The sequence below is a fragment of the Thalassophryne amazonica genome, chromosome 1 (assembly GCF_902500255.1).
Source record: "Thalassophryne amazonica chromosome 1, fThaAma1.1, whole genome shotgun sequence".
NCBI lineage: Eukaryota > Metazoa > Chordata > Actinopteri > Batrachoidiformes > Batrachoididae > Thalassophryne > Thalassophryne amazonica.
Genome location: NC_047103.1, coordinates 157,894,791 through 157,921,292, shown reverse-complemented (window position 1 = coordinate 157,921,292; position 26,502 = coordinate 157,894,791). Strand labels below are relative to the sequence as shown.

At 41.6% G+C, this 26,502-nt stretch overlaps 1 protein-coding gene across 3 annotated transcripts; it reads right to left on the bottom strand.

Moving 5' to 3' along the window:
* Positions 1–255: 255 nt before the first annotated feature.
* Positions 256–23,967, bottom strand: LOC117516230. Of its 3 annotated transcripts, none has more exons than XM_034177162.1 (6): positions 23,958–23,967; positions 18,167–18,171; positions 4,153–4,392; positions 1,950–2,216; positions 614–766; positions 256–531 (listed from the first exon to the last, which is right to left on the bottom strand). In XM_034177162.1, exons 3-6 carry the CDS (start codon positions 4,352–4,354, stop codon positions 365–367), a joined length of 789 nt encoding a protein of 262 aa, XP_034033053.1. In that variant the 5' UTR covers positions 4,355–4,392; positions 18,167–18,171; positions 23,958–23,967; the 3' UTR covers positions 256–364. The 3 variants fall into 3 exon arrangements, with proteins under 3 accessions (XP_034033053.1, XP_034033061.1, XP_034033045.1); XM_034177170.1 differs by lacking the exon at positions 18,167–18,171 and adding an exon at positions 8,882–8,889 and having other exon boundaries at positions 23,958–23,966; XM_034177154.1 differs by lacking the exons at positions 18,167–18,171; positions 23,958–23,967 and adding an exon at positions 4,686–4,741 and having other exon boundaries at positions 4,153–4,436.
* Positions 23,968–26,502: the final 2,535 nt, after the last annotated feature.

Sequence of the window (26,502 nt, the reverse complement as noted above, 5' to 3'; positions counted from 1 at the left end):
GTGATGTAGAGGCAAAACATCAAAGCATGTCAATGTCCAAATACCTATGGACCCAACTGTTTCTTCAGATGTCCTTGTGTCATTTACAGATTCTAGCATTCCTTCACTGTTAATGTGAGCATGCGGTAGGTATTTGTAAATCCCAGGATGGTTGCTGGGTTCATTCTCATTCATTCCTTCATAAACCAATTTTTCAAAAAAGCATTTCTCCCAAACAAAGCAATCGTCAAAGGTGATTGAAACACTCAGAGGGTCATTGCTAACAAGGTTTTAATATTACTCAGGTTGATAAAAAAGTGAAGTTATACCTTCAGCAATAAATAAATATGAAAGCATAGACTTTTGAGTCCATGTTGCAGTCTCGTCACAACAAAGGGAGTTCAGGGGCGTTGAGGAGTTCCTGTCCTAATTCAGAGTGTTGCAGGGTGAACAGCGTGATGCCTGAACTGTACGCTGCAGGGATTGTGATGTGTGTTATCCTGTGATGATCTTGTTCATCTTCCTCTTCCATGACCATCTGCCTGACCTGACCTGACGGGTACAAAACACCCACACAATATGTTTGGAAAAGTAGTGAATAAGATGCATTGCAGTGTGAAAACAAAGGAATCACCCTCGACATCCAGGATCTTCCATCGAGTGTCAAATTGGTCCTCTGACAGGCCGGACAGACAGCACTCTGGCGTTAGTCGCTGCAGCACATCATCTCGACGAATCAGCAGCACAGATTCGCTGCAGAGTCGCTGATGCACGTCTTCCTCACTGACTGCAATACAAAATTTAAAATTTTCTTATTTTCTAACCTTATGTGAAAACCGTTTGCTTTTGCCCAACACCATAGAATGACAAATCAAAAACAGTATTCTTAACATTTTTGCATTTTGTTTGTTTTTTTGGGAAAAAAAAAAAATCCCTTTGGGTAGCATCTGCAGTACTGTATTTTCTGGACTATATGCTGCATGTCAAAAAAATGCACCATGAAGAAGAAAAAGGTATAAATGTCACACTTGAGTATAAGTGAATTTAATCGGTGCATTATTTATTTACAATGCAAACACCACGTTAGCCAGCAGAAAATAAGCTATTTAATATTATAGTACCAGGCACAAAACAAGAATAAATGGCTCCTTTTTGGACACTGAACAGACAATCATACATAAAATAAACATTCAGTGTAATTAAATGTTTGAAACTCTGCATTATTTATTCATTTATAATAAAAACATTATGTTAGCCAACAGAAGGTAGAGATAATATTATCGTAACGGCACAAATGCAAGTAAATTGCTTTTTTGGCCACTGAACACACAATCATACATCAGGTAAATATGCAATGTCATAAACACTTGAAAAAGCAGGTCATTAATCATTTATTTCTAATGCAAAAGCTGTGTTAGTCAGCAGAAGCTAACGAACTAACTAATGTTAGTGCAACAGGCACAACATGAGAATAAACTACTTCTTTTGAACACTAAAGACAATCACATGCAAGGTAAATATTTGAAAACTCTTTTGAAACTTTTGTAAAAGATAACAGACTTAGACAATTAAATTGAACTGAATTCTTCCTGTTCTGCTCCTGAGTGTGAATCACAGTAGGTCATTTAGTACACAGGAGCAGGTGTCACACCCGTAGACATGCCATGCAGTCGACAGGGATAACACATTTTTCATATATACTGTATAAGCTCCTTCGGAATATAAATCACAGACTAGACCCAAACTAATTATATAAAAAAAGGAAAATATTGTATTTTCCATTTCACTCTCTCTCGCACATACAAAAATAAATGATAAATCTGTGTTCAAGCTCACCCACGCTCTGAAATATTAGTTGCATAGATGGACTTACACCTAGCACATGGGTGTCAGAATCAAACCGTTTTAAAGAAACGTCAGGAACTATTAATCACCAGAAAAACAGCAGGTGCTTTTTTGTCCTAACTCACCGACATCTAACGGGTTGGTCATGAAAACAGCATTCTGTCCAACTCCAAATATGAGCTGATGGTGCCAGGCATCAGGAACCTCCTCTCCCTCTGGTACCGCCACCTGCATGTTCATGGTTGCTACAGGTACCGCGCCCTTTTTAATCCAGCGAGCCAGCCAGGGGACCAATCGAACCTGTCGGCGGGGGTAAAAGTGGAAGAATCGTCCCGTCACCTTCCCATCACTGGCCTCCTGAGCTCCAGCGATAAGCTGACCGTGAGTTGCACCTGAAAGAAAACACAATCCGTGTTTTTCCTTAATAATATTATCATCTGTAGGATGTGTGCAGGAATGCCGATATTATAACTTTCTGTCTTAAGGTCGTTAATTTAAGATCAATGAATACATTCTATCTGCTGCTGTTCGAACAGCGTGTCTCTAAGGACAGTTGGGCAAATCGCCTGAAATATCAAAGTAAAATTAGTGTAACTGAGCTTAAAAAAAGTCAATTACATTCCCCCTCTGAGAGGCTCTTTGTCTAATTCAAGAGGGTCCTTTCATGTCTGCCTGGTTGGCGGTGCAGCCAGCTGTCACGTTCGTGAGAACTCATTCTGATGGGAACTTAAAGTTGCACAAGCATCTGTGACATCTGAGACATTATTGCCTGCAGAGTTAAGAAATGCACTGACACAAACCATCATTTTATTCCTGAAGATTTCATTATGTCAGTGGTTTTCTGCTCACAGGAAGTGTTTACTATATCTACCAAAATCAGGGATGCAAACACAGCACCACAGATCGCGCACTCTTCAAGCAGATGGGATAGAAGGCCCAACATGGTCGCTGCGCTTCACAAAAACGCCACACTGAAAATGTTTCTAAACAAACATCAGGTACAGTACATTTACCTTTTAAGAACAAAGTCAGCTGCTAACTTGAGAAATAAACAACAACAGCAGGAAAATATATGTACTATTAAATATACAATCATAAAAAATTACACATCACAACAAAAATTACTTGACTCTGGCACTTCTTGTATTTTTAATTCATACCCTAAAGCAACATTTATATCTTATAGCTGTTGAATAGTCCCGCTACACTTGATGTGCATCAACACCATGAACTGTGTCAGAGGTGCACGTGGTTTGGATGCATGAACAGAAGAACTAGTGGGAACATATTACGCAAAACATTTACACACAGTATCATAATTTCAAGATGTAAAAATCATACATTCACATGTTCTCCCTCACCTTGCTTGTTCTGCTAAAATGTGACACACACACACACATCATCATCGCCTTTAAACATCTGTTTACATTATACAGTTTTGATTATTTTGTCCTTAACATTAAATTAAAATAAAATATTCCTGATTCTAACATCTGCTCTTGGTGACTGTTACTGTGGTGTTTATGGAATAATTAAGTGATATATATATTAAGTGACACTATAAAAAAGGAAAGCATGTTACTTTTATAGAAAAACAAAATTATTTTTTTTAGATTATTAAAGAAAATTATGTCACAGCAGCACTACTGGAAAAGGTGTATTTCTTGCTACGTATATTTTTGATGACCAATCTGCTCCAAAAGTTAATCATCTGGAGACACTCACCCAATGAATATTCGTTCCAAATTTGTTGAAAAACTGCTTAAAGGTTTCTGAGATATATACACAGCTCTTGTTGCCAGATTGGGTTAAAATAATATGTTGTAGAAATTCCAAAGCAATTCCTCACTCACTCATCTTCAACCACTTACTCCAATTAAAGGTCACAGGGGGCTGGAGCCTATCCCAGGAGCCATGGGGCATAAGGCAGGGTACACCCTGGACAGACGACCAGGCTGTCGCAGGGCCGCATAGACAAACAAACACATTCACACCCGAACGCACACCTACGGACAATTTAAAGCTTCCAATCCACCTAACCTGCATGTCTTTGGATGTGGGAAGAACCCGGAGCACCTGGAGGGACCCACACAAGCATGGGGAAAAGTGCACACGCCATACAAAAAGGCCACAGGTGGAAATCAATCCCATGACCTTCCAGCTGTGAGGCAAAAGCACTAAGCCACTGTGCTGCCCCAAAGTAATTCCTATCAGGTTCAAATTCCATCAGATCAGTGTCGTGCAACAGCATTGGTCAGATGCTGTTCGGTGTTAAACTAAGCACTCTTATCTTGCTTTGACACCTGTACACATCTTCAAGAGTTTTACCAGCCTTGCTTCGAGACAGCAGGTAGTCAGGCAGCGGGGACTCATTCCTCCTCAGGCAGGTTCGGACACAGTAATCAGCTTCCTCTGCAGCTACGTCCACGCCGAGAGCTTTCAGGACGTCCAACACCGCCGTGGCTCCGCAGGCTGAAGCTCCTATCTGCAGGGTCTGCCTCTCCAGCGCCTCCTGGATGGACCACAGCATGGCCTCATGTGATCCACACTGATCTTCATCTTCATCATCTGCACAGACCTGCTCAGATACTGTTGCCATGGGTTACATTTATCTGGAAAAATAGGGTTTCATATTATCAACAAATTCTGTGTGGGATCAGCTGCAAAAACGTGTCAAATGTTTACAACTGCGACATTAAATTGGACAAATCTTTCAAATTGTGTGGGGTTTTATCAAGCAGGCTCAGTGTATTTATTGAAATTATATTAACAAACAGCACTGCTCAGACAGATATGCCACGTTTCTTCCTCCCCTTTCATAAAAATAATATTATATACTACGAAATAAGAGTCCGTTTTACCATTAATGTTCTCTTCTCATGTCCCAGTCGAACAGCTGCACAGCTAAAAGCTAAAAACGCGTACCGCGCATGCTCAAATTCTACTACTACTAGTTGAACAGTGCGGCAAATGGTCACAGCGCCTCTATAGGCCGGGCATAGTTCTGCACCAATTATCAAGATGCGGAGATACATGAGAAATTTCTCTTTATAGATGTTGTTGACGGTTGTAATTATTCAGCACAGCAATAATAGCTGATTGATATTGAACCTGCGATTTTGATGTAATTCAGGCACAGACATTTTGGTGAGTTTCTATTTTTAATTTCAAGGAAGCTTTTACCATCTTTCCAAAATGGCTCTGTCAAATTTATAATTTGAATGTTTTAAAAGGTAAAGCAATAATGATTTATGAAAATACAATTATCCCTCTTTCTATTGCTACCAAATTAATTTAAATACATTTAAAAAAAAATTTCTCTCCATCCATTGATTCTGTTTGAGACTATCCCAGCATTCTTGGTTGGATACACCTTGGACAGGTAATTAGTACAAATTTTCATTTACCCATTAATTATTCTGTAGATCATTTCTTAATATGATTGCTTGTTCTACAAAATATCAAGAAAACATTAAACAGTGCAAAACCCAAAGCTCACACTAAAACAGCAAATCCTCTTATCTATAAGCTGACAGTCAAATTAGTTATTGATTAGTACATCTTAAAGGTTTATGTGAGTGATCATTTCAGGTATTTTATCTCCGTTTGGATCAGCAAATACAGTAAAACTTGCATATAATGGATTCAGGTGGACCAGCGAATTTTGTCCGTTATAACCAAAATCTGCTATATGTATAAAATGGACAAAATCCGCTATATTACAGTGGTGCACATAACTGGTACTCATTGTGCTCGTGTGTGCTAAAAATCATTGATGTACAGCAGACAGCAGACAGAGGGAAACACTTTTCCTACAAGCTGTCATTGTTTTCCTCCTATGAAGTGCTTCCCTTGTGTTTTCTGTTGTGCATCATTTTTTTTTAACATGCACAAGCACACAGTACCAGTTATGTGCATGCCTGGCTATATATATATATATATATGTGTGTGTGTGTGTGTATAGTGGATTTTATACAACGATGTACGTATATACATACCTTCATCTTCAACTGCTTATCTGGGATTGGGTCCCGTGGGCAACAGCTCCAGCACGGGACCCCGGGATTGACCAGTAGATCGAGAGGTTACTCTAATGCTACTTGTGCTGTAATCTCAATAATGTCAGTTTTAGAAGAAAAACATAGAAACCTGATAGTTGTAAAAATATGAACCAGCCAACACTGCTGGTGCAGAACATATGTACTACTAAGTCCTGTATCGGCCCTCAGTCCCGTCAGTGCTGTTGCTGATTTCCGGATTGCTTGAAGCAGATCAGCTGTCCCCTGTACAGGACACCAGTCCAACTCAGGTTACCTCCTCAGCCAATTCCATGCCAGTCCACCCATTTACAGGTGGGTGGACTAAGACAAAGCCGATGAGTATCTTCCAAGGACAAACAAGTGTCATGAGCGTGAATCAAACACCCTGAATATACTGGTAGCCCAGTTCCTTTTTGGCTGAGGTAAAGTACTTAAAAAATAAAATTTTATAGTAAACAAATAAAATGTAAAAATATGTATTTTCAATAAATACAATTATTCAGTGACTTCAGAAACACCCCAGTCAACAAGAAATGTCACAGATACAACTGTTATCCAAGATATTTGTTTATTTGTAGTTTGCTAATATGTTCTGTAGATCTATAAAATGAATGAATTTTTTACAAAAAAATAATCCATACAATATTCTCCTTAATACTGACTCATAACAGATGAGTGTCAGATTGTTGACTCTGGAGAAGCAAAGTGACTTTTCATCACACCAAAAGATGTCAGTGTTGCTTCATGCCAGCAGAGAGAGCAGCGCTGTGGTGTCCCTGAGTGGCTTGCATCAGGCTCGGTGAAATGGCCTGAAGCATGTTGTCAGCCCGCTTTCTTCGCACACATTGCTGTATCACATGAGACAAGGGCACAGGATCAGATTTAGTTAGTTTGCATTGTGCGTTTGGTAGATTCAATGAATATCAGGTTTGGTTTGATAAACTGTAAAGCAGTCAGATGCACAAAGGTCACAGATAATGAGGCAAACAGTTAGAAATCCACTGCTGTACATTCAAAATTTATGGGAGTACAGTTTCAGCCAGCACAAATTAAATCAATCAGCAGTCCAAATTCATCTCATTTTTTAGTTGGTGATGTTGTGTGGAAGACTTTGCATAAAGTTCTCTGAAGTTCTTTGCCAAAGTCACATTTATATCATTCTGATCACCTCGCTTTGATCATTGACACTTATAACAGGGATCTCTGGTCTTGGTCAGCATTCATCTCAGATCCACGTTCTGCTGGCTTTCTGCATCACCCACCGATGCCTCTAGAATCAACAACGGTGTTATTAAAACCAACTTGGCTATATGAATGTGATGCAGCAGCTGATGTAAAGCACGTTGACTCCGATGAGGCAGGTGAGAGAGTCTTCACAGGTCAAGGATGAAAGCTGGACACAGAGGGGACGTCTCTCCACCTCTCACAACCTTCACCTCTGCACCATCTATTGCCATTTGCACATGAGAAGAATCTGCAAAGTTGAAAGCCCTCTGGTGGATCTTGTATTATTTTAAAATTGCAGGGGCTTGGACGACCAGGAAAGGTTTCTGTGTCTCCATTTGTGGCCCTAAAATATGGAATAAACTGATGGAAGAACTCAAGCGATGTCCAAATATTATTCCGTTTAAATATCAATATAAAGAAATGATGGTCTCTAGATATGTGACTGATGAAGAAAAATGAGTTTGTGCTCTATGAGTTGCTGAATTGTGAAAGTAGCTTGCTCGGTAACATTGGGATTGTGTCCTACGAGTTGCAGTGATTGAGCGGTTGAAATAGGGAATAAATGGGTTTTTTGCTTCCCCCCACTCCTTTTCAGACTGGATTTAACTGGATGGATGTATAATTTTTTATATACATATGTACAATTTTTATTTCTTTGGTTAATGGGGTAGGCATCTACAAGCTTTGCTTCTGCCTAACCCCTTTCGGCCACATGGGTGCGCACTTGGACTATTTTCTCTTTTCTTTGTTGGACTATTTTCTCTTTTTCTTTCTTTGTATGTTTCTTTGTATGTTATCTTTGTAATGTTTTTGGCATTACCCGAAATGTTACATTTATCTTTTTGTTAAATAAAATTTTTTTTCTGACTGGGAGCGCTGTGGCTGTGCGGATTATTTGGTTTTTCACTGTGATATGCTGTTGATCCTGCACGCCTCTCCAGGTGCTTTGGATGTGCGTGTCTCCATTGCATTGTTAATTGCTTGGATCCTTCTGTGTTGAAATAAATTCAATAAATTCAATTCAAATTCAAATTCAATTCAATTATCTATGCGCCACCTTTAGAAAACTGTTATAAGAAAGTAACCAAATACCAGCAATATAAATACCACTGGTACAACATAAAAAAACAAAACACTGCAATTCTCTGCGGTTAGGAAGCAAAGACACAAGTGACAGTTGCTTACTAATAACCAAATAAGCCAATATATTGTTGAACAACAATAAAGGCGGACACTCATATGTCAGTTTTTTTCAAATATGTCACTTCACATGCGGCACGGTGACTTAGTGGTTAGTACTGGTGCCTCACAGCAAGAAGGTTGTGGGATCGCTCCCTGCCCTTTCTGTGTGGAATCTGCATGTACTCCACGTGGCTTCCTTCTGGGTGCTCTGGCTTTCTCCTACATTCAAAGACATGCAGGTTAAGTGAACTGCAAACTTTCAATTGACTGAAGGTGTGCATGTGGGTGTGAATGTGTTTGTCTGTCTATAAGTGGCCATGCAATATAGTCTGACATCCTCTCCAGGGTGTACACCACCTCACACCCTATGCTGGGATAGGCTCCAGCACAAACCCCCGTGACCCTTAACTCGCATAAGTGGGTATAGAAAATAGATGGATGGATAGATGGATAATTACATTACCCATATGCCTTGCAGGGCGCTATGTCATTGCTATAGCAGCCGACATGGATGACACAGAAAATGAGGATTACCACACAGACACACAGGTCAGATCTAGTCGCTTTCTCTAATGTGGACAGTCAATCAATGAGATCAGATTTGAAACAATCATCACTCTCACTCACTCATCTTCAATCGCTTATCCGAGATCGGGTCGAGGGGGCAACAGCTCTAGCACGGGACCCCAGACTTCCCTCTCCCGTGCCACATTGACCACCTCTGACTAGGGGATCCCAAGGCATTCCCAGGCCAGTGTCGAGATATAATCTCTGCATCTAGTCCTGGGTCTTCCCTGGGGTCTCCTCCCAGCTGGACGTGCCTGGACCACCTCCCTAGGAAGGCGCCCAGGAGGCATCCTTACCAGATGCCCAAACCACCTCAGCTGGCTCCATTCAACACGAAGGAGCAATGGCTCTACGCCAAGCTCCCCACTGATGACCAAACTTCTCACCTTATCTCTAAGGGAGATTTGAAACAGATATGCAATAAATCCGGGCAGTCTGAGCAAAGTCTTTTTTGTGCCATAAAATGTATATGCTTTCAGTCTTCATGTGACACAAGGTCCCTCAACAGAAGCAGCCAAATTTGTTTTGTTTCTGCCTCACCATGCTGCTCCAGATAACAAAAACATGTTTCCACATAAGCATACATTACCAAAACAATTTTGTTTTGTTTAGGGTAGTCCACCCTGCTTTCACTGCACATGTGTCATCAGCCGCAGTTCACGGATTATCACCTTGTTTCTCCTTAAAATTGCAGTCCAGTCATCATCAAACACAATAACTGGAAAATAAACACTTGTTTTCTAATCTGAAATTGACATTTATTTTTCTCTGAATAATTACACAAAGGGGATAATTAGTCAAAACAACAGAAAGGTAATTACCCAGGGCCACAGCTCAAAATAGCACACTAAAAAAGAGTGTCTGCGGAATCCAAATCCAAAAGAAACTGGGGAGAGCTGACATTTACTGTTTGGTATGCTTATGTATTTTGGTCCAAGGATGAATGCCACCAAAACGTTAAGTTGATAGGACTAATATTCTTGGAGAAGGATTAGGGATATTAGGTAACAACAGTGAATAATGGATGTTGGTATCACCAATAATCAGTCCCTGGTAACCACACAAGCTCTGAACAAAGGAAATATCTCAACCTTGCCAGTTGTAAAACATGATATCAACTACATTTGCCAAGTAATAAATATAATTATTAACAAAACCATCTCATTTTAATTTCCTGCACTTTCAGTTCAAAATCATAGAAACTTTGCATAATTTATTACCACCCTCCAGAAATGTCAGCTATCTATTTTATAAACACTACCCAATCTAGAGTCTGTGGATCCCACGGCAATGCACTAGTATTTATATTTTAAATCATGTAACGGGGCAAGCTTTCACTGTCCCCCTTATTTTAGGACCGGGAACTAAAATGGACTCAATTGCAATGAGGCACAAAATGATAAATAACAGTTTATTGTAATTGTGCTGATGATGTGATGGGGTGGAGACCAGGAGGTGAAGACACTGGAGGATGGGTTGAAGGTGCAGGAAGCCAGGTGAGCCAGTGGAGCAACACTTCCAGCTCCACTGGCAGACAAAACACAGGAAGGAGGAGACGGTAGATGGCAGTTGCCGGGATGAAGAGATGACCTGGGGGTCCCCCACCTGGGTTTGGGTGTTGTCTCTGAGCATCTTGAATAAGTTGCTTGACATCCCAGGTGAGGTTCCCCACATTGACTGAGGAAAGCAACATGTGGTCTAGGGTACAGGATTCCATATCTGAGGAGAATTGTTGTGATAATCCATCTGGTTTTGTGTTCTTGGATCCAGGTCTGAAAGTGATAGAAAAGTTAAAACACCCAAAAAACAGAGCCCACCTGGCTTGACAGGCATTGAGCCTCTTAGCATTCTGGATGTTGGTAAGGTTCTTATGTACAGTCCAGACAGTAAAATGTAGTGTGGATCCCTCCAACCAGTGCCTCCACTCCTCCAGGTCCTCTTATTTGGCTAGCAGTTCCCCGTTACCTACATTGTAATTTACCTCAGCTGGGGACTGGCAGCAGGAAAAAAATGCACAGGGATGTAATCTATTATCTGACCCACTCTGTGAAAGGGTAGCCCTGATCCCGCTAATGGGGGCACTGACCTCCACTGTGAACTGGCGGCTAGGGTCCGGCTGAATGAGAATGGGTGTGGAGGTGAACTGGCATTTGAGATGTGTAAAGGCCTGGGGGGTCTGCGGGTGTCCAGCTCAGTGGTTTCGTAGGTGAGGTAAGGGCAGTGAGTGGTAAGGTGTCCTGACTGTAGTTAGAATAGAATCCTTTTATTGTCATTATACAATGTACAACGAGATTAAAAGGCAACTCCAAAATCAGTGCAGGCAAGTAAGAAAGAAAAGCAGCAATATCAAATAATAAGTATCAAAAAATATATATATGATGTAAACATTAGAAGGTAAGGTACACGGTCCTGGATGGTATGTACATTGCAGAATAAGTATGTTATTATATACATTGTTAAAAATTATAAATATTGCACATTATGGGATGGAATGTTGCACATTATCGTCGGTGCATGCGGGAATTCAGGATGGTTACTGCTTTGGGAAAGAAACTGTTTTTGAGTCTGTTTGTTCTGGTCTTAAAACACCTGTAGTGCTTCCCTGAGGGCATCAGGTCAAACAGTTCAAAGCCAGGGTGGGAGTTGTCTTTAGTGATGTTTAGGGCTCTGCTAAGGCAGCAAGAGCTGTAAATGTCCATCAGGGAGAGGAGAGAGCAGCCAATGATCTTTTGGGCTGTCTTTATGACTCTCTGGAGCCTCTCCCTGTCTGCAGCAGTACAGCTGCCATACCAAACTGTGATACAGTATGTCAGCAGGCTCTGAATGGATGCTCGATAGAAGGTCAGCAGCAGGTTGGAGTCTACCTTGTGCTTCCTGAGGACTCTCAGGAACTGTAGCTGCTGCTGAGCCTGATGAAGGTGGGGGTAAGCTGGTAGGTGCACACTCTGAGCACCTTGGCAGGTACTCCATCTGGGCCGGCGGCTTTCTTAGGATTCACTGCCAGGAGCACCCGTCTGACCTCATGCTCCTGTACAGTGAGTGGAGTGGAGCAGGAGAGCGGTGGGGGTGGGGGCAGAGCTTTAGCAGATGAGTGCTGCTGGGATGTATCAAAACGGACAAAGAAGCAGTTTAGCTCCTCTGCCAGTGGCGCACTCAGGTCTCCTGATGGCACATCACAGCCCGTGAAGTTTGTGATGTCTTTTATGCCCTGCCACACCTCCCGTGTGTTGTTGCTGGCCAGGTGGGACTCTATGCACAAACTGTGGTCCTCTTTGGCGCTTCTCACTCCTCTTTTCAGGTTAGCTCGAGCAGTGCTGTACAGAGCTCTGTCGCCAGACCTGAAGGCTGCGCCACGGGCCCTGAGGAGTGCGCGGACTTGGCTGGTCATCCAGGGTTTCTGGTTTGGGAAGACCCGGATGCTTTTGTCCACAGTCACATTCCTGACACAGAACTGGATATAGTCCAGTACGGTTCCTGTGAATGTCTCCAGTTCCTGATGTTCAAATAAGTCCCAGTCCGTCTGTTCAAAGCAGTCCTGCAACTGATAGAGTGCATTTTCGGGCCAGGTTGTAACAGTCTTTGTAGTGGGTCTGGCACTGCGTCTGAGGGGGGTGTAGGCTGGAGAAAGCAGGAGGGAAAGATGGTGTGACTGGCCAAGGTGGGGGAGGGGTATGGCTCTGTATGCATGCCTGATATTCGTGTAGACATGATCAAGAGTGTTCTCTCCCCTGGTAGAACACTTGACATGCTGATAGAACTTCAGGAGTACAGTCTTCAAGTAGGCCTTATTAAAATCCCCTGCGATTATGTGAACACCGTCAGGGTGAGCCTGCTGCTGTTCGTTTACGGTGTTCAGCAGGAGAGAGAGCGCTGTGTTTACACTAGCGTCGGGTGGTATGTACACAGCCGTGATGATCACAACAGTTAGCTCTCTCGGCAGAAAGAAAGGCCGGAATTTTACAGACATGTACTCGATGTCCGGGGAACAGTGATTGTCTATGACTGTCCCGTTGTTACACCAGTTTTCGTACACATACATACAGAACCCCCCTCCTCTACTCTTACCGGAGTCCTCAGTCCTGTCCCAGCGGAGCAGAGTGCGGCCTGCTAGCTGCACGCTAGCATCAGGAATTCCCAGCTGAAGCCAGGTTTTGGTGATAATCAGAACACAGTAGTCACAAACATAGTGGTTTCCAGCGAGTTGTAATTCCAGGTTGTCCGTTTTATCCACCTTGGTAGAGGTGGCTTGTGTGGTTGTTTCCTTAGCCTTAGCATAACACCGGACCTACGGCCCCGCTTCTGCTTCCTCTCCCTCCTCCATCTGCATAGCCTCCTAGACCCGACAACAATCCACAGAGAGCCCGGTGGTCTTGCTATGTCATCTGGGATGTTGTGCTGGGATGTTGTGCGTGTAGTGAAAGTCACTCAAAACAGATATCTGATGTTGGTCTCCGATATCCAAAAGCATCTGGCAGGTGTACTGGATGTTCGCAGTATCGATAGTGCACAAAAGGAAGAAAAGCAATAAAAAAAGGAAAACAGCATTGAAATGGAGGGCCGTAAGCCGCAGCAACCATGCGCACCGCCATTACAACCATATGCGAGACGCTGCCGCCTCGAAGCGCAGATCACCGTCAGGCACCGTGGGCCGTCCTTACGGCGACACTACCAGACCAAAATCTCTCATCAGCCGTTAAAATTTTTACCGAAAACCAGCTGAATTTATCGAATGGTGTCCACTCAGTTGTGCCTTACAGTTTTGAAGAAAAATTTTATCAAACAAAGCAGCAGTCTCTGAGCCATTCCTAAAACAATGAAAAAATCGACAAGAGGGTCGGCCACTCCTCACTCAAAGACTGCCCACAGGCGAATGACATAACCGACAGGCGTGAAAAAACTCTCGCATGCCCACGAGAGTGCAAGCATGTCTGATGTAATCACACGTGATTCAAATCCATATGGTTTTTGAAAAAAATAATAAGGTCAGATACTTTTCTAATAGACCTCGTATAGTAATTGTGCTGATGATGTGATGGGGCGGAGAGCAGGAGGTGAAGACACTGGAGGACGGGTTGCAGGTGCGGGAAGCCAGGTGGGCAGAGAAAACACAGGAAGGGCAGAGAAAACACAGGAAGGACAGAGAAACAACAAAAAGGAGTCAGATCAATTCTACTACTCTTCACTGCTCTTTGATCCTAATTGCTGACTGTTGATTATTATCAGTGACATTTGGTCCTGACTACTGATCTTTAAGCCGATTGCTGACCCTTGATTCTTATGAATAACCTTTGTTCCTGATATTGACATTTGACTGATTGTTAACCTTTAATTCCGATTAAGATCTTTGATCCTGACCACTAACCACAATTGCTGACCTTTGGTACAGATTTGTTTTGATTTTGTAAACAAGATCAAATTTAGGATTTGCCTATTGAGCTGCCTCCACACCAAAATATAAGGGGCTGTTTGTTTGGAATTCATTAAAAATAGGTTTGTTAGTTTTTGCGTAATCTGTAAGAAATGTTACAAGTTTGTGTTCATCATAAGTGTTCAACAAATTATTGAAATATATTAGAATAATTTGTTAAATGCCTCTATGCAACCATTATGAGTCAGTGCCAACTAAATGACCATTCAAGCCCTTTAGTCAGTTTCATTATTTGATAAAGAACAAGATGCAGTAAGTTATATGGCCCTGCGATGGCACTGTGCACATATCTCTCATGCATATAGCATATTGATAAAAACTGGATGACACATGTTGTATGGTTTCATGGTTGATTGTACATGGACGCAATCAGGAATGGCTTTGCCAGACTCCAAAAGTCCACTGAGTGCTGCTCTAGTTTTTAACTTAAACTTGTTTCAAGGTTGTGCCTGTTGTTATTTGAAGCAGAACTACCAAAGACACCATATGAAAATTTAAAATCGGGAATGTGAGAAGGTGTCATGAAAATATCTTTTTGTTGTTGTTTTTTTGAGCTCCGGCTCTGAGATACTGGAGAAGGCCAGTAAACAGAGAGTGTGACAGGTGCGTAGCGGTCTGTGATGTCCCTTTGGAATAATAAGGGAAGCAGAGTCTATTTAAACACTATCTTCATGACCTCGTGGTGTACAGCAACTCTGCAGGGATCTAAAGGATTAACCGGTGCCGCTCAGGTAAGCTGATTTATCATAAATAGGAGCTCGCTTTGAAAATACCCATAACAGCACATTAGCATTGAAATGAGGTAGTACTTTTGTCAGCAGGTAGTTCTGGGTCACAGAGACAAATGCTGAATACTGCCGGGGGGACTTGAGCACACAATCTACTCTCCCCCCCACCCCCAGCCCCATCCACCTACACCAGTAATGTCAATAGTGTTAACATTCTGGCTCGTTTGCAGAGGAGCCGAGGATGAATTTCTTTAAAGTGCTGGAAGCCATCCACTTTGGACAGAATTCACCTGAACCTTGCCTGTTATTACAGTGGGCACTAAACCCTTGGAAGACTTTTCTACATGTGCTGTAAAATTTAAAGGTCCGCCCAGAAGAAAGCCATGAGCGATATGAGATTTATACGTACCTTTCATCCTGCATTTCAGTTGGCAATAAAATGTTTTTGAGTTTAATAGATTCCCAAAATTTCAAAAGGCAAGTGCATAAATAATGTGACACGATGAACGTTTTCCCTCTGGAATGTCTTTTGTCAAACGTATATAATTTTTACACATCAGGAGGGGTTGTGTTCCAGAAGCACATCAGGACCTGGTTTCATAAAGTAACCTAATCTTTCAGTCTACCAAACTTAAGGCCCCCTGACACTTGCATGACTTTGATCCACGCACTTGCACGCACTTCGTCGAGATGATCCCACCTGCTGTGTTCCCAGCTTGATGCTATGCTTTGTTCCAATGGATGCTGCAGCATTGGGCGCTGGACGCTGCATATATAAAATAATTACTTTGTAGCGGATTAATCATTTTCTCTTCGAGTTAGCTGTTAGTTAGCTCACAGAGGACGATTCCAGCTGCCGCTTTTCTCTCTCTTGCGCGCATGCTCGTTTAATGAGGTCGAGAACGCATTGGAACTGTCTAAAAGGTAACTATTTGTAATGTTTATATTGCAATGGCTTGGTAAAACAGTTGCATGTTCATCCCTTCTTGTGAGCAGCTGTAAAATTATGTTTATGATAGATTTAAAATCTTGTCATAATCATTCAGATGAGCTGCGCTCTCACGCAATCACTCGCACTCACACACTGTGTTTTTGACTTATGTTCACTTGAAGTTCACATAATTAATGCGTGATGGAGATTTTGCACACAGTTTAAATGGTAAATAATGGTAAATGGACTGCATTATCACTCTTTTCCATCTGCATCAGACGCTCAAAGACGTGTTTACAATGGTTTACAACGAGCTTGAGATGAGTTTACTCTTGTGCACGGCAGAGTGTGTGCAAGTGCATGGATCAAACTCATGCAAGTGTCAGGGCATCTTTAGTCGATTTCGGTTAGTCGCCCAACATTATCTGTCTAATCACTGTTTCACAATGACGGTTAAACTTGTAGATTGGTTGTCTTACATTAGTCAATAGTTTTCATGGGCATAATGGCCTGGCGAGTGCCGTTGCCAAGAGACGGCTCCAATGCGCAACAGTTTTGTTTACTTCCGGGTTGGTCATTGTCATGAACTATGTAGCCTTTGTTTTGTTAATTGGTTTTATTAACATTTACAGACCTATAAAAACTGCAGAATAACATGCTTAGCACTTAGCCTAGTAGTTTCACTCTTCAGTTTCTTCTTCTACACTTCTGTCAAGCCATTCTGTGCACACAACATTGCTCAGTGTAACAGTGACGCCCTGTGGCTAATGTGAGAACTGTCACAAGCACATCATGACATCATCGCTACAACCATGGCCACAAGCGGAGGGAGCTCTTTTTTTAAAGAATACAAGCGACGTAGGCGTGCTCACGTGTTCCATCAAGTGGTGGTACATGATAGCTACCATTTTTGAGGTAAGACACTAAAGTTTTATAGACTAAAATAAGATTAACCTCCTCTGTACCAGGCTAAAAACTTTAGTTGGGTAACCTGAAACTTTAGCCGACTAAGTGCTAGGACTAAAGTCAAAAATTAGTCGGGTTTATTCGACTAAACAAGATTAGACTGCTTTATAAAACCGGGCCCTGATTTCAGTCATTAAAATTAAACCGCAGACACTGCTGGATATGTAAAACAATTCTGTACACACCCACGTTAAGTTGTCAAAAATGTCTGATAAATGGACTGCATTTATATAGCGCTTTTCTATCTACATCAGACACTCAAAGCGCTTTACAATAATGCCTCACATTCACCCCGATGTCAGACAGTGTGCTGCCATACAAGGTGCTCACTACACACTGGGAGCAACTAGGGGATTAAGGACCTTGCCCAAGGGCCCTTAGTGATTTTCCAGTGAGGCTGGGATTTGAACCAAGGATCCTCTAGCCTCAAGCCCAACGCTTAACCACAAGACCATCACCTCCCATTTATTGAAATGGTCTGGCCTCTCATTTGAAGTGGTCTCTTCCTCTTCTTTTATTCTTTTTTATTCACTGCTTCAAATTAATGAAATATTCCATAATTTCCACTTGTAAAGTTTGTTAATACTAATGAAAAACAAAACAAAACAAAACTCAAAATATGAGAAAATTACTCGCACACACCATTTTGCAGTTGGGGTGGTTTGGACATTTGTTCTATTGCGCAAGCGTCAGCATTGCCTCAAGTCAAGGGACATCATGACTACATAACTCTCAGGTGGTGGCCAAGTGGTTTGTGCTTGTTTTCAGTGTGGATGGCTCTTGGTTCAAACCCCATCCTGGCCACATTTCTTCATGTAATATGATGTTGTGGCCGGTGCATCCGGTGTAAAACTTGTGTCAAAAACCAACATGCAAATCCACCTTGGATTTTCTGTAGTGACTCCGAGTGAAAACAAGGGAGCAGCCGAAGGGACTTACTTTTTACTCGGCTACATCATTTACAAACGAGTCTGTAAGTATGAGTACTTCTTGCATCAGGCTTCATTGTCTCCTACAGTGCACTGCGGTTACTCAAAACATGAATACGGTTACCTTTGTAAAAAATAATCGAATTTTAGGAACTTCACAACCTCCTGCTCCACTTCTTTCCTCTCGTCTTTTCTTACAGCTGCTTTTATATTTGAATGACAGCTGTGTTCCTCTTGTCATGCAGATTTTACATCTAAACTCGTTAGAATCACATTGTCACGTCACATGATCAAATAAAGACTTAACACTGGACAACACTGACATATATATATTACAAAGCAGCCATCACTGCAGTATCTGTATATGAAAAAATACCAAAGAAAACGTTCCTTTCACTTCATCTATACAGACCCCAGTGCAAAGGTACAGCCTGCATTTATGTCCCTATTTCTACAAATACTTTGTGTTACTCTGCTTCAAACACATTGACAAGTTTAACGCACACATTCCATTTATTCATCTTCTTACAGGAGAGTTTTGCTTTGGCTCACTCCAGCGAAATTGCAGTGGATTTTTTAACAAAAATAAATCAATAACTAGCGCATTGTCCCCGAGAATCCACGGGCTCTAGATTAGGTTGTGTTTATAAAATAGGTAGCTGACATTTTTCAAGGGTGGTAATAAATTGTGCAAAGTTTCTATAATGAGCTGGAATGGTGTGTGAGTCCAAAATGTTTTTAGAACCTTAAACTTCAACAGTTTTTAGAAGAACTCAACCCTTTTATTTCCTGTTAATTACGTAATTTACTGTCTTAATATAATTATCAATTCGTTAGGTTATTGTTATCATGTACAGACTATTATTATTATTACGTCGGCCAAGGACGTATTTAAATGACCTACATTTATTTGTTGGAGTGACTTTTAGCAGGATTACGTCAAAACTACTGTACGGATTTTGATGAAATTTTCATCACAGATAGATATTATGCCATGGAAGAGCCCATTAAAGTTTGGTGTTGCTCCGGATTCGGATATGGATTCTGGATCAAGTTTCACTTTAGGGCCCCTTCACACATAGTACGAATAAGTACAACCCAGGGAAACTCGAAGCGAAACAGCTCGTATGAGCGAACCACGAAAACATCGTGCAGACGGGCAGGTGTGCATGATCCCATAGCAACATTTCGTGCATGTGTCGGTGTCGTTTGAGCAGTAAGACAGTGCGAGCAGCTGCACCACATCACGCTGCTGATGTGGAGAATAATAAAATAAAAAACAGCTGTATAATTAGTGAATATCACTGGGTTGATATAAATAATACATAAACAAGGACGCAATACAGAACCCCGTGGTTAAATAACCCTGGTTAAAAAAAAAAAAGTCACTCACGGGATTTGAACCCATAAGCTCTGATTACCAGATGGACATTACCACTGCGCTATCATCGCCAGCCTGTAATCAGTGCGGAAAAATGCCTGAAGTCAACAAGGCCATGGAATAGGTGAGCGCTGTGTGCGGCCGCTGCAGCCCAGCGCAAAGGCGAAAGATGTTTTATATATTTCCACGTGAGGACAGCAGGAAGAGATACACGCCTCACAGAGGAATGTTGTCAGTTCATGTCCTTCCAAACAAGGAACGTGTTCTCAAGCTGGGATGTCCAAGAGTAGAGATCTTTACAGCTGCGGCTGTGAGCAAATGTCAGCTTTCCACAGTTTGCCTGTGATCGAAGTTATACGAACACACACACAGCTTTTTGTCCCTTCTGCATTCTGCTGCAAGCAGGCACTTTTAATTCTCCATGCTCACAAACAGATGGTGGCGGACAACATCAAACGCAGTACAGTTTTCACTCATGGTAACCACAACATGACACTTAACTCACTCATGATAACAGCAACATGATACTTAACTAAACTGACTAAACCAATTGAACTCCAAAAAATAATAAATCAATAACAGGAGCAACACTTTTAAGCTAACATGAACCACAATAACAACATTTAAACCCCCAAAACTCTGAACTCCAAAACCCCAAAACCCGAATGAACAATGCCCATTGTTCACTGTTGTTAGGTAATACAACTCATTTCTCCAAAAATATTGTTCCTATCAACAGTCCATTTTGGCAACGTTCATCCTTGACACAAAAAACATAAGATACCAAATGGCAAACGTCTCCCCAGTTTCTCCGTGATCAAAGCCACATGCACGCACACACTCATGCACACACGCAGAGGCCACTTGGCTATTATAATACAGATTAATGCTGTGTGTTATGTCTTCAATTCACACCAGTGGATATATGTATTCCTCACATGCGGTTTAGAGGTGACTCAAGTTGAATCCATTATGTCATATCATATCAATATATATATATATATATATATATATATATATATATATATATATATATATATATATATATATATATATATATATATATGTGTGTGTGTGTGTGTATCGATCCCCCCTTTTTTCACTCAAGGTCACCACAGTAGACCAAGATGGATCTGCAAGTTGATTTGGCACAAATTTGACCCTGAATGCTCTTCCTGATTCAACTCTGCATTATATGGAGAATGAGCTGGGGTCTTGAGCCTGGTGTGTGTTCAGTGCTTTCATAAGGGAAGGACACAGCTGCGCGGACATACTCCACAGTTTTGGACTTATTGTGTCAAAAATATGAGATGTTGTTCACTACACTTCATCCAAGCTTTAAAAAAGATGAGACGATATTTTCTTCACTTTGCCCAGGAGCGATCACTCACCATGAATGCAAGAATACTCAGCTTCATACCATAAACAAGGAAAGACATGATCGCGGACGTTGGAGTCTGCAGCAAATCTTTCGTTGCAGGTTTAAATCAGTCACTAGTGTCATGTTAGAGTAGAGCAGGCTGAGCTCACTCAGGATGTTTACAGAGCCAAATAACAAATACATCACTTATACAGCAATATAACTCTACTTTCCAGGGATCTTGATAAATTAGCAGCACTGTGTCATGACTCCAAGCCAGACAGCCTCTCATTTAACTCCATGTCAGGGTTTTACATTGTTGTCCAGACGACCAAAGAAACTGTAGTTTATTCTGAAGTTGCTTTTCTGAACATTTATCAAAATCTGCTTACATAGAAAGTACTAGATTGAAGAGAATCTCTACCATGTTACATTCAGATGGTGTTTGGTCAAAGCAAGATTCAAATAAACTACACAGTAAAACATTTCAAGATAGTTTAACATGGAAAATAAATGTTCACCTGCTAACTATTTAATTATGGTCAACACGATTTTTCTTACATGGTGTTTTTCAATGGATTTTGGATCATTTTGGAGTGCTGAATCTGAATCTGGTGTTAGTTTTTGCCAATAACATCACATTTTTGAGCTATGAAAACAACATTTAAAAAAATCTGTTTTTTGTTTTTTTTGCTGAAATTGTGTTTAAGCACCCATATATGGAATAATGTTTGCAATGGAAGGCAGCTACTCCCTTATTAATGCATTTCCAAAACTACGTTATTGACCACAGTATACAAATACTAAATAAGTGAAATATATTGAAAACAACAAAATACAATCTGGAGCATTATGCTCATCACAGGTAAGGGACCACTGAAAAACTAATTTTTTCTTAGCTTTGTGTCTTTCTCAGAGAATTAAATTTGCAGCTTATAAAGTATTGCATATAAACAAAACATATCTCGGCACAATAGCAGTCGCGTTAAGATATCATATATGTTCTTTTTGTAGCTGATGTAATATAAACTGCATTAGGACCATCTCTCATCAAACTCCAGCAGTAATCTGCCATCGTGTTGCAGTTCCATCGACCTTGGTAACGTGTTTTTTTTTTGTTCCCTCCAAACCATTGGCACAGCAAATTTAAGCATAGCATTCTTTCCTTGAGACCAGGATCTCAGTGTTTCGACACAAGTTGTGCAAACTTAGTGAGGTGCCCAGTTTTTGTCTTCGGCACCAAATGGTACTTCAAAATAAGCAAGCTACACTCTTTTGATAAAAGATAACATTACTTTGAGTTCATCAGTGAAATCACCTGGTGGAGTCAGTGGCTGTAATGAAAACCTGCACCCTTTTGACCCTTTCTGGAATACTTCGGACACCACTGACATAAGCTATTCCCAGGCACCTCAAAGACAAGGACATAGAAACATGAATGTCACTGTCAAGACAAGTATCTGCTGCAATATTCACGCTGAGTGAACTAATGTTGCACGCTTACAGCCTTAGCACATTTAGCAGCTGCTGGTAGCTTCATCTGTTTGATCCACTTAATGCACGGCTACTGAAAAAATAAGTGGCTCATAACTTTTAATGTCTACACCATAGCAAATCGTTAGGAGAACCACCGCGTAGTCCCCCAAAATATGATTTAATAAACACCCAAATGGAGGTTAGCCTGTTAGCTTAGGTGGTTCGGACTTAAAGAGAGGGGCGTGTTCAGTAGGGTGATCATATTTTGATGACCGTAGACCAGGACACTGGGCCTAATGTCGCAGACTGTGTGGTCACCCCTAAAAATCAGTCCTCCTGCATGCATGTGTAATTTCGGAGAGTCAGCAACAATTCACCAATTATCGCTTTGTTTCTGCTTAAAACTGCCATGTTTCTGCTTAAAAGTGACTTTAGAATGATTTAAAAGGTTTTACCTTGTCATCTGATGGTTAATAATCACACTAATCCCTTTGATCGCTTTGGGTGTAGATAGTCGGACTCAGAGTCAGTCACAGACGCATGCGCAGCGAAGGCAGGGCGGACAAATTTTTAGAGGGGACCGTTTGGTACTTGATACTTGAAGTTTACTCAAAGATGTTCAAAGATGAAAAACAATGAAAACCTGGACATTTTCATCTTTTTATAAAAAAACAAACAAACCAGGACGGCCAGGACAGGACGTGAAAACAGGACATTTCGTCACCCACACTCAAAAAACTGACTCATTGGACTGGATTTCCAACTAATAAATATATGTAGTCCCAACTAAATTAAATTAAATGATCTTGCATGGATGTGCTTTTTTGAGTTGGGGCTACATATATTTGTTAGATGGAAATCCTGCACATACTTGAATTGAGTTCATCCAACGAGTCACTTTTTTGAGTGTATGCTACACCTCTATATGGATTAATAAGGTCATCGTGAATCAGTACAGCAGCTGCTGCCAACATGGCGACGCCCAAACACAATCTCCATATCAGCTGTTCCAGGTCTCTAAAGAAACCTATGTGTGACATCACCCAGGCTTTGTCCAGTATTTATACAGTCTATGGTCATAATATTGCATGGTATAAACAGCAGAAAACTTTAGACCATGTTTTTGGTGATTAATGGCTTTCCACTTCCTCACGATAGCAATGGAAATCCTGCACATACTTGAATTGAGTTCATCCGAGTCATTTTCTTTGAGTGCATGCTACACCCCTATATGCATTAATAAAGTCATCGTGAATCAGCACAGCAGCTGCTGCCAACATGGCGACGCCCAAACACAAGCTCCATATCAGCTGTTCCAGGTCTCTATAGAAACCCTATGTGTGACAGCACCCAGGCTTTGTCCAGTATTTATATAGTATATGGTCATAATATTGCATGGTATAAACAGCAGAAAACTTTAGACCATGTTTCTGGTGATTAATGGCTTTCCACTTCCTCACGATAACAATGCTAACACATCACATGACCATATCTCATTTTAAGACCGATTGGCACACAGCTGAGCACAAGTGCACTTACTACTTGAAGAACACGGGCAATAGATAAGAAAATGGCAAGTGCATTTGTTGGAAACTAGCAAGGGTGCTTGTGTTGCAGTCAGTGTGTGTTACTTTCACCCAGGTGGGAGATTGGCCCTGTAGAATTGTGAAACTTTGAAGATCCTCATCCATATTCAACTGCAAAAAGATATAAAAATACATTTTCACTTCAACACTGAATAATAGTTCTCTTGTCAAAGCTCTTTGTTGTGTGGGCCGCCAGAAGAGGAGGTACTGCTGGCCCACCACCACCAGATGGCGCCCTGCTTGGAGTGTGGGCTTCAAGCACGAGAGGGCGCCGGAGCCACTGGGAGTGACAGCTGTCACTCTTCATCAGCACCAGCTGTCACTCAGTCAACTCATCACCATCACCATAAAGGCCGGACTGCAACTCCACCTCCTCGCCGAGAAATCAGCTACCTTGGAGGTAATTTTCTCTGCTGAACTAAACCTTGTGTAATAGTCTAATCTCAGTTGCAGCCGTTTTCCTGTGACGGTGTCCTTATTTGCGGTATTGGCGTTTGGTGTGGACTGCGACGACTTCGCCTCACACCCCAAACCAGTGGTTTCACAGGAGCTGTACGAGTGTGTGATTGGAGGTGGAGGTTCTCCGTCCTTACTGAACACAGACTGTGGGATTACTGAGTGTGCGTACTCACACTCACCTGTGCTGTTTCTGTTCTCTGCCAGCAGTACCAGGTCTGACAGCTGAAGACGGTGACCACCTGGGGACCCAGGACTTGGCGGCTCCGGTGTTCTTCAGGTCCGTTGGCGGTGAGTGCCGTGTGGGATCCGGCTCGGTTCTGGATGGGCGTCTCCTATCCTCAAGCCTGCCCACACGTCACCCAACGTGTAATTGACTGTAGTCCCAAACTGATTGTCTGTATTCCGTTGTGCACAATTTTGCAACATTAAATTGTTACTGTTTGGCTTATCCATTGCCCGTTCTTTTACGCCCCCTGTTGTGGGTCCGTGTTCCTACACTTTCACAACACTCTTCTGTTTCAGGCCAGTGTGAAAATTACAAGAGCCTTACAGATGCATCCCACATTCATGAACACAATCAAACTACATATGTCACTCCCAATGAGCTACTCAGGAAACACCTGGAAGGTGTGATTTGTTTCATTACTGAAAACATCACATCAGATAAGGTCAACATGACAACACGTGGTTAAGTAGAAAACCTAAGAAGGTCTGACGCTGTTCTTTTTGCTGCTTGGGCTATAAATACGCTTCAAAACTCATTAACACGTGTAACCATGTTTAGATCCACTAACTGAGACCGTCATTAGAAATGACGATGATGTTAGCTATGTAAAGCTGTACATCATCTTCTGAGCGCAAAAAACAAACTGTCCTTGGCAGATAATGTTCCATAAAGTTGCTTGAGCTGACTGATTTTCATCTGTGCGAGACATTTGTCAGGTTTCTTCTCTGACACAGGGGCAATTTGTCCTGCTCGCTCAGATATCACATAGGAAGAGGTGAGGTTTTTTTTTTTAGAAGACGTCAGCCTAAAATAGTTGTACTGACATTCCAAATCACACGTGTGACATTCACAAAGTGGCCCGAAAAGTTTCCATCGGTTAACTTGCAGCCTGCTATGGTTGTGACGTGCTCAAGCCGCCGCCACATGCCGATGTGGCAGATATAACTGAAAGGAGGTCTTTACTCTCAGACGCCAGCATGAGGCAGTTTGGCATTAGCGCGTGATGGCCGCCGTGGTAGCTGTCACTGCAGTTGAGCATCACCACAACAGAATGCCATTTTCTCTGCTTCATCTCTCCAGAACCCCGCTGCTCAGTCCACAGTTTAGCCATCAACCTCTGACTTATGTCATTTTCTCTCAAAGCGATCATCCAAACGTGTCTTCTTCGTGCAGGGAGGAGATGGGAGAGTTCACAGCAGTTTCACAAAGGTTTTAGATGTGATGAGGCTGTGACAGATCAGCGGGTTGGAACTCAAATGACTATTTGAATGTGGTGTGATTTTAAAACAGCTTAAATTGAAAACCAAATCGGATAAAAGAAAGAATGAAGGCAACATCATTCTCAAGGAATCCATCGGCCTAACAGAAGTATGACACAACTGTTTCAATTAAAAGCAGAGAATCTGAGAAGGTCAACAAGCAACTCGTTAGCTCCACTAAGGTCAGTGCTTTCAGCAATGTTCATCAGCAGGACGTCTCAAAAAGTTATTATGAGATTTAAATGAAATATAATGGATGGCACTTGCACCAAGGAAGACATGAGTCAATTTTAAGGCTTATAATTAGTCCCAGCATGAGGTGGGAAGGCTACTGTGATGGCCACATTTCTCTTTCTGCAGCAGTATCTTCAAATTGCAAAAAAGAATTTCAATCAAACTTTGTGGATAAACTCAGTGAACTCACCTCTGGTAACATAAGCCACATCAATGTCATAAATGGAAGGTCATGGTCGAATCAGAGGTCACCGTCTGTCTACAATAGTATCTACAGATTTCAAAGAGCAATTTCAATTTAACTTGGTGAATAAACTCTGTTGATCAACTTCTCAAAACATGTCAAGGTGACAGATCAAAGCTCAATATCACATCAGAGGTCCTTTTCTGTCTGCACCAATATCTTTACAATGCAACCAGCTATTTGAAGAAAACTTGGTGGATAATCTCAGTGAACCATCCTCTCCTAACATACGCCATGTCAAGGCCGTAGGTTTAAGATCAAATCAGAGGTCAGCTTCTAATATACATGAATGACCGTATCTATGGAACGATAGTGCATCCACAAAGTATTCATGGCACTTCACTCTTTTCACATTTTGTTATTACAACCTTATTCCAAAATGCAGTAAATTCATTTATTCCCTCACACAACACCCCATAATGACAACATGAAATTTTTATTTTAGCAAATTTATT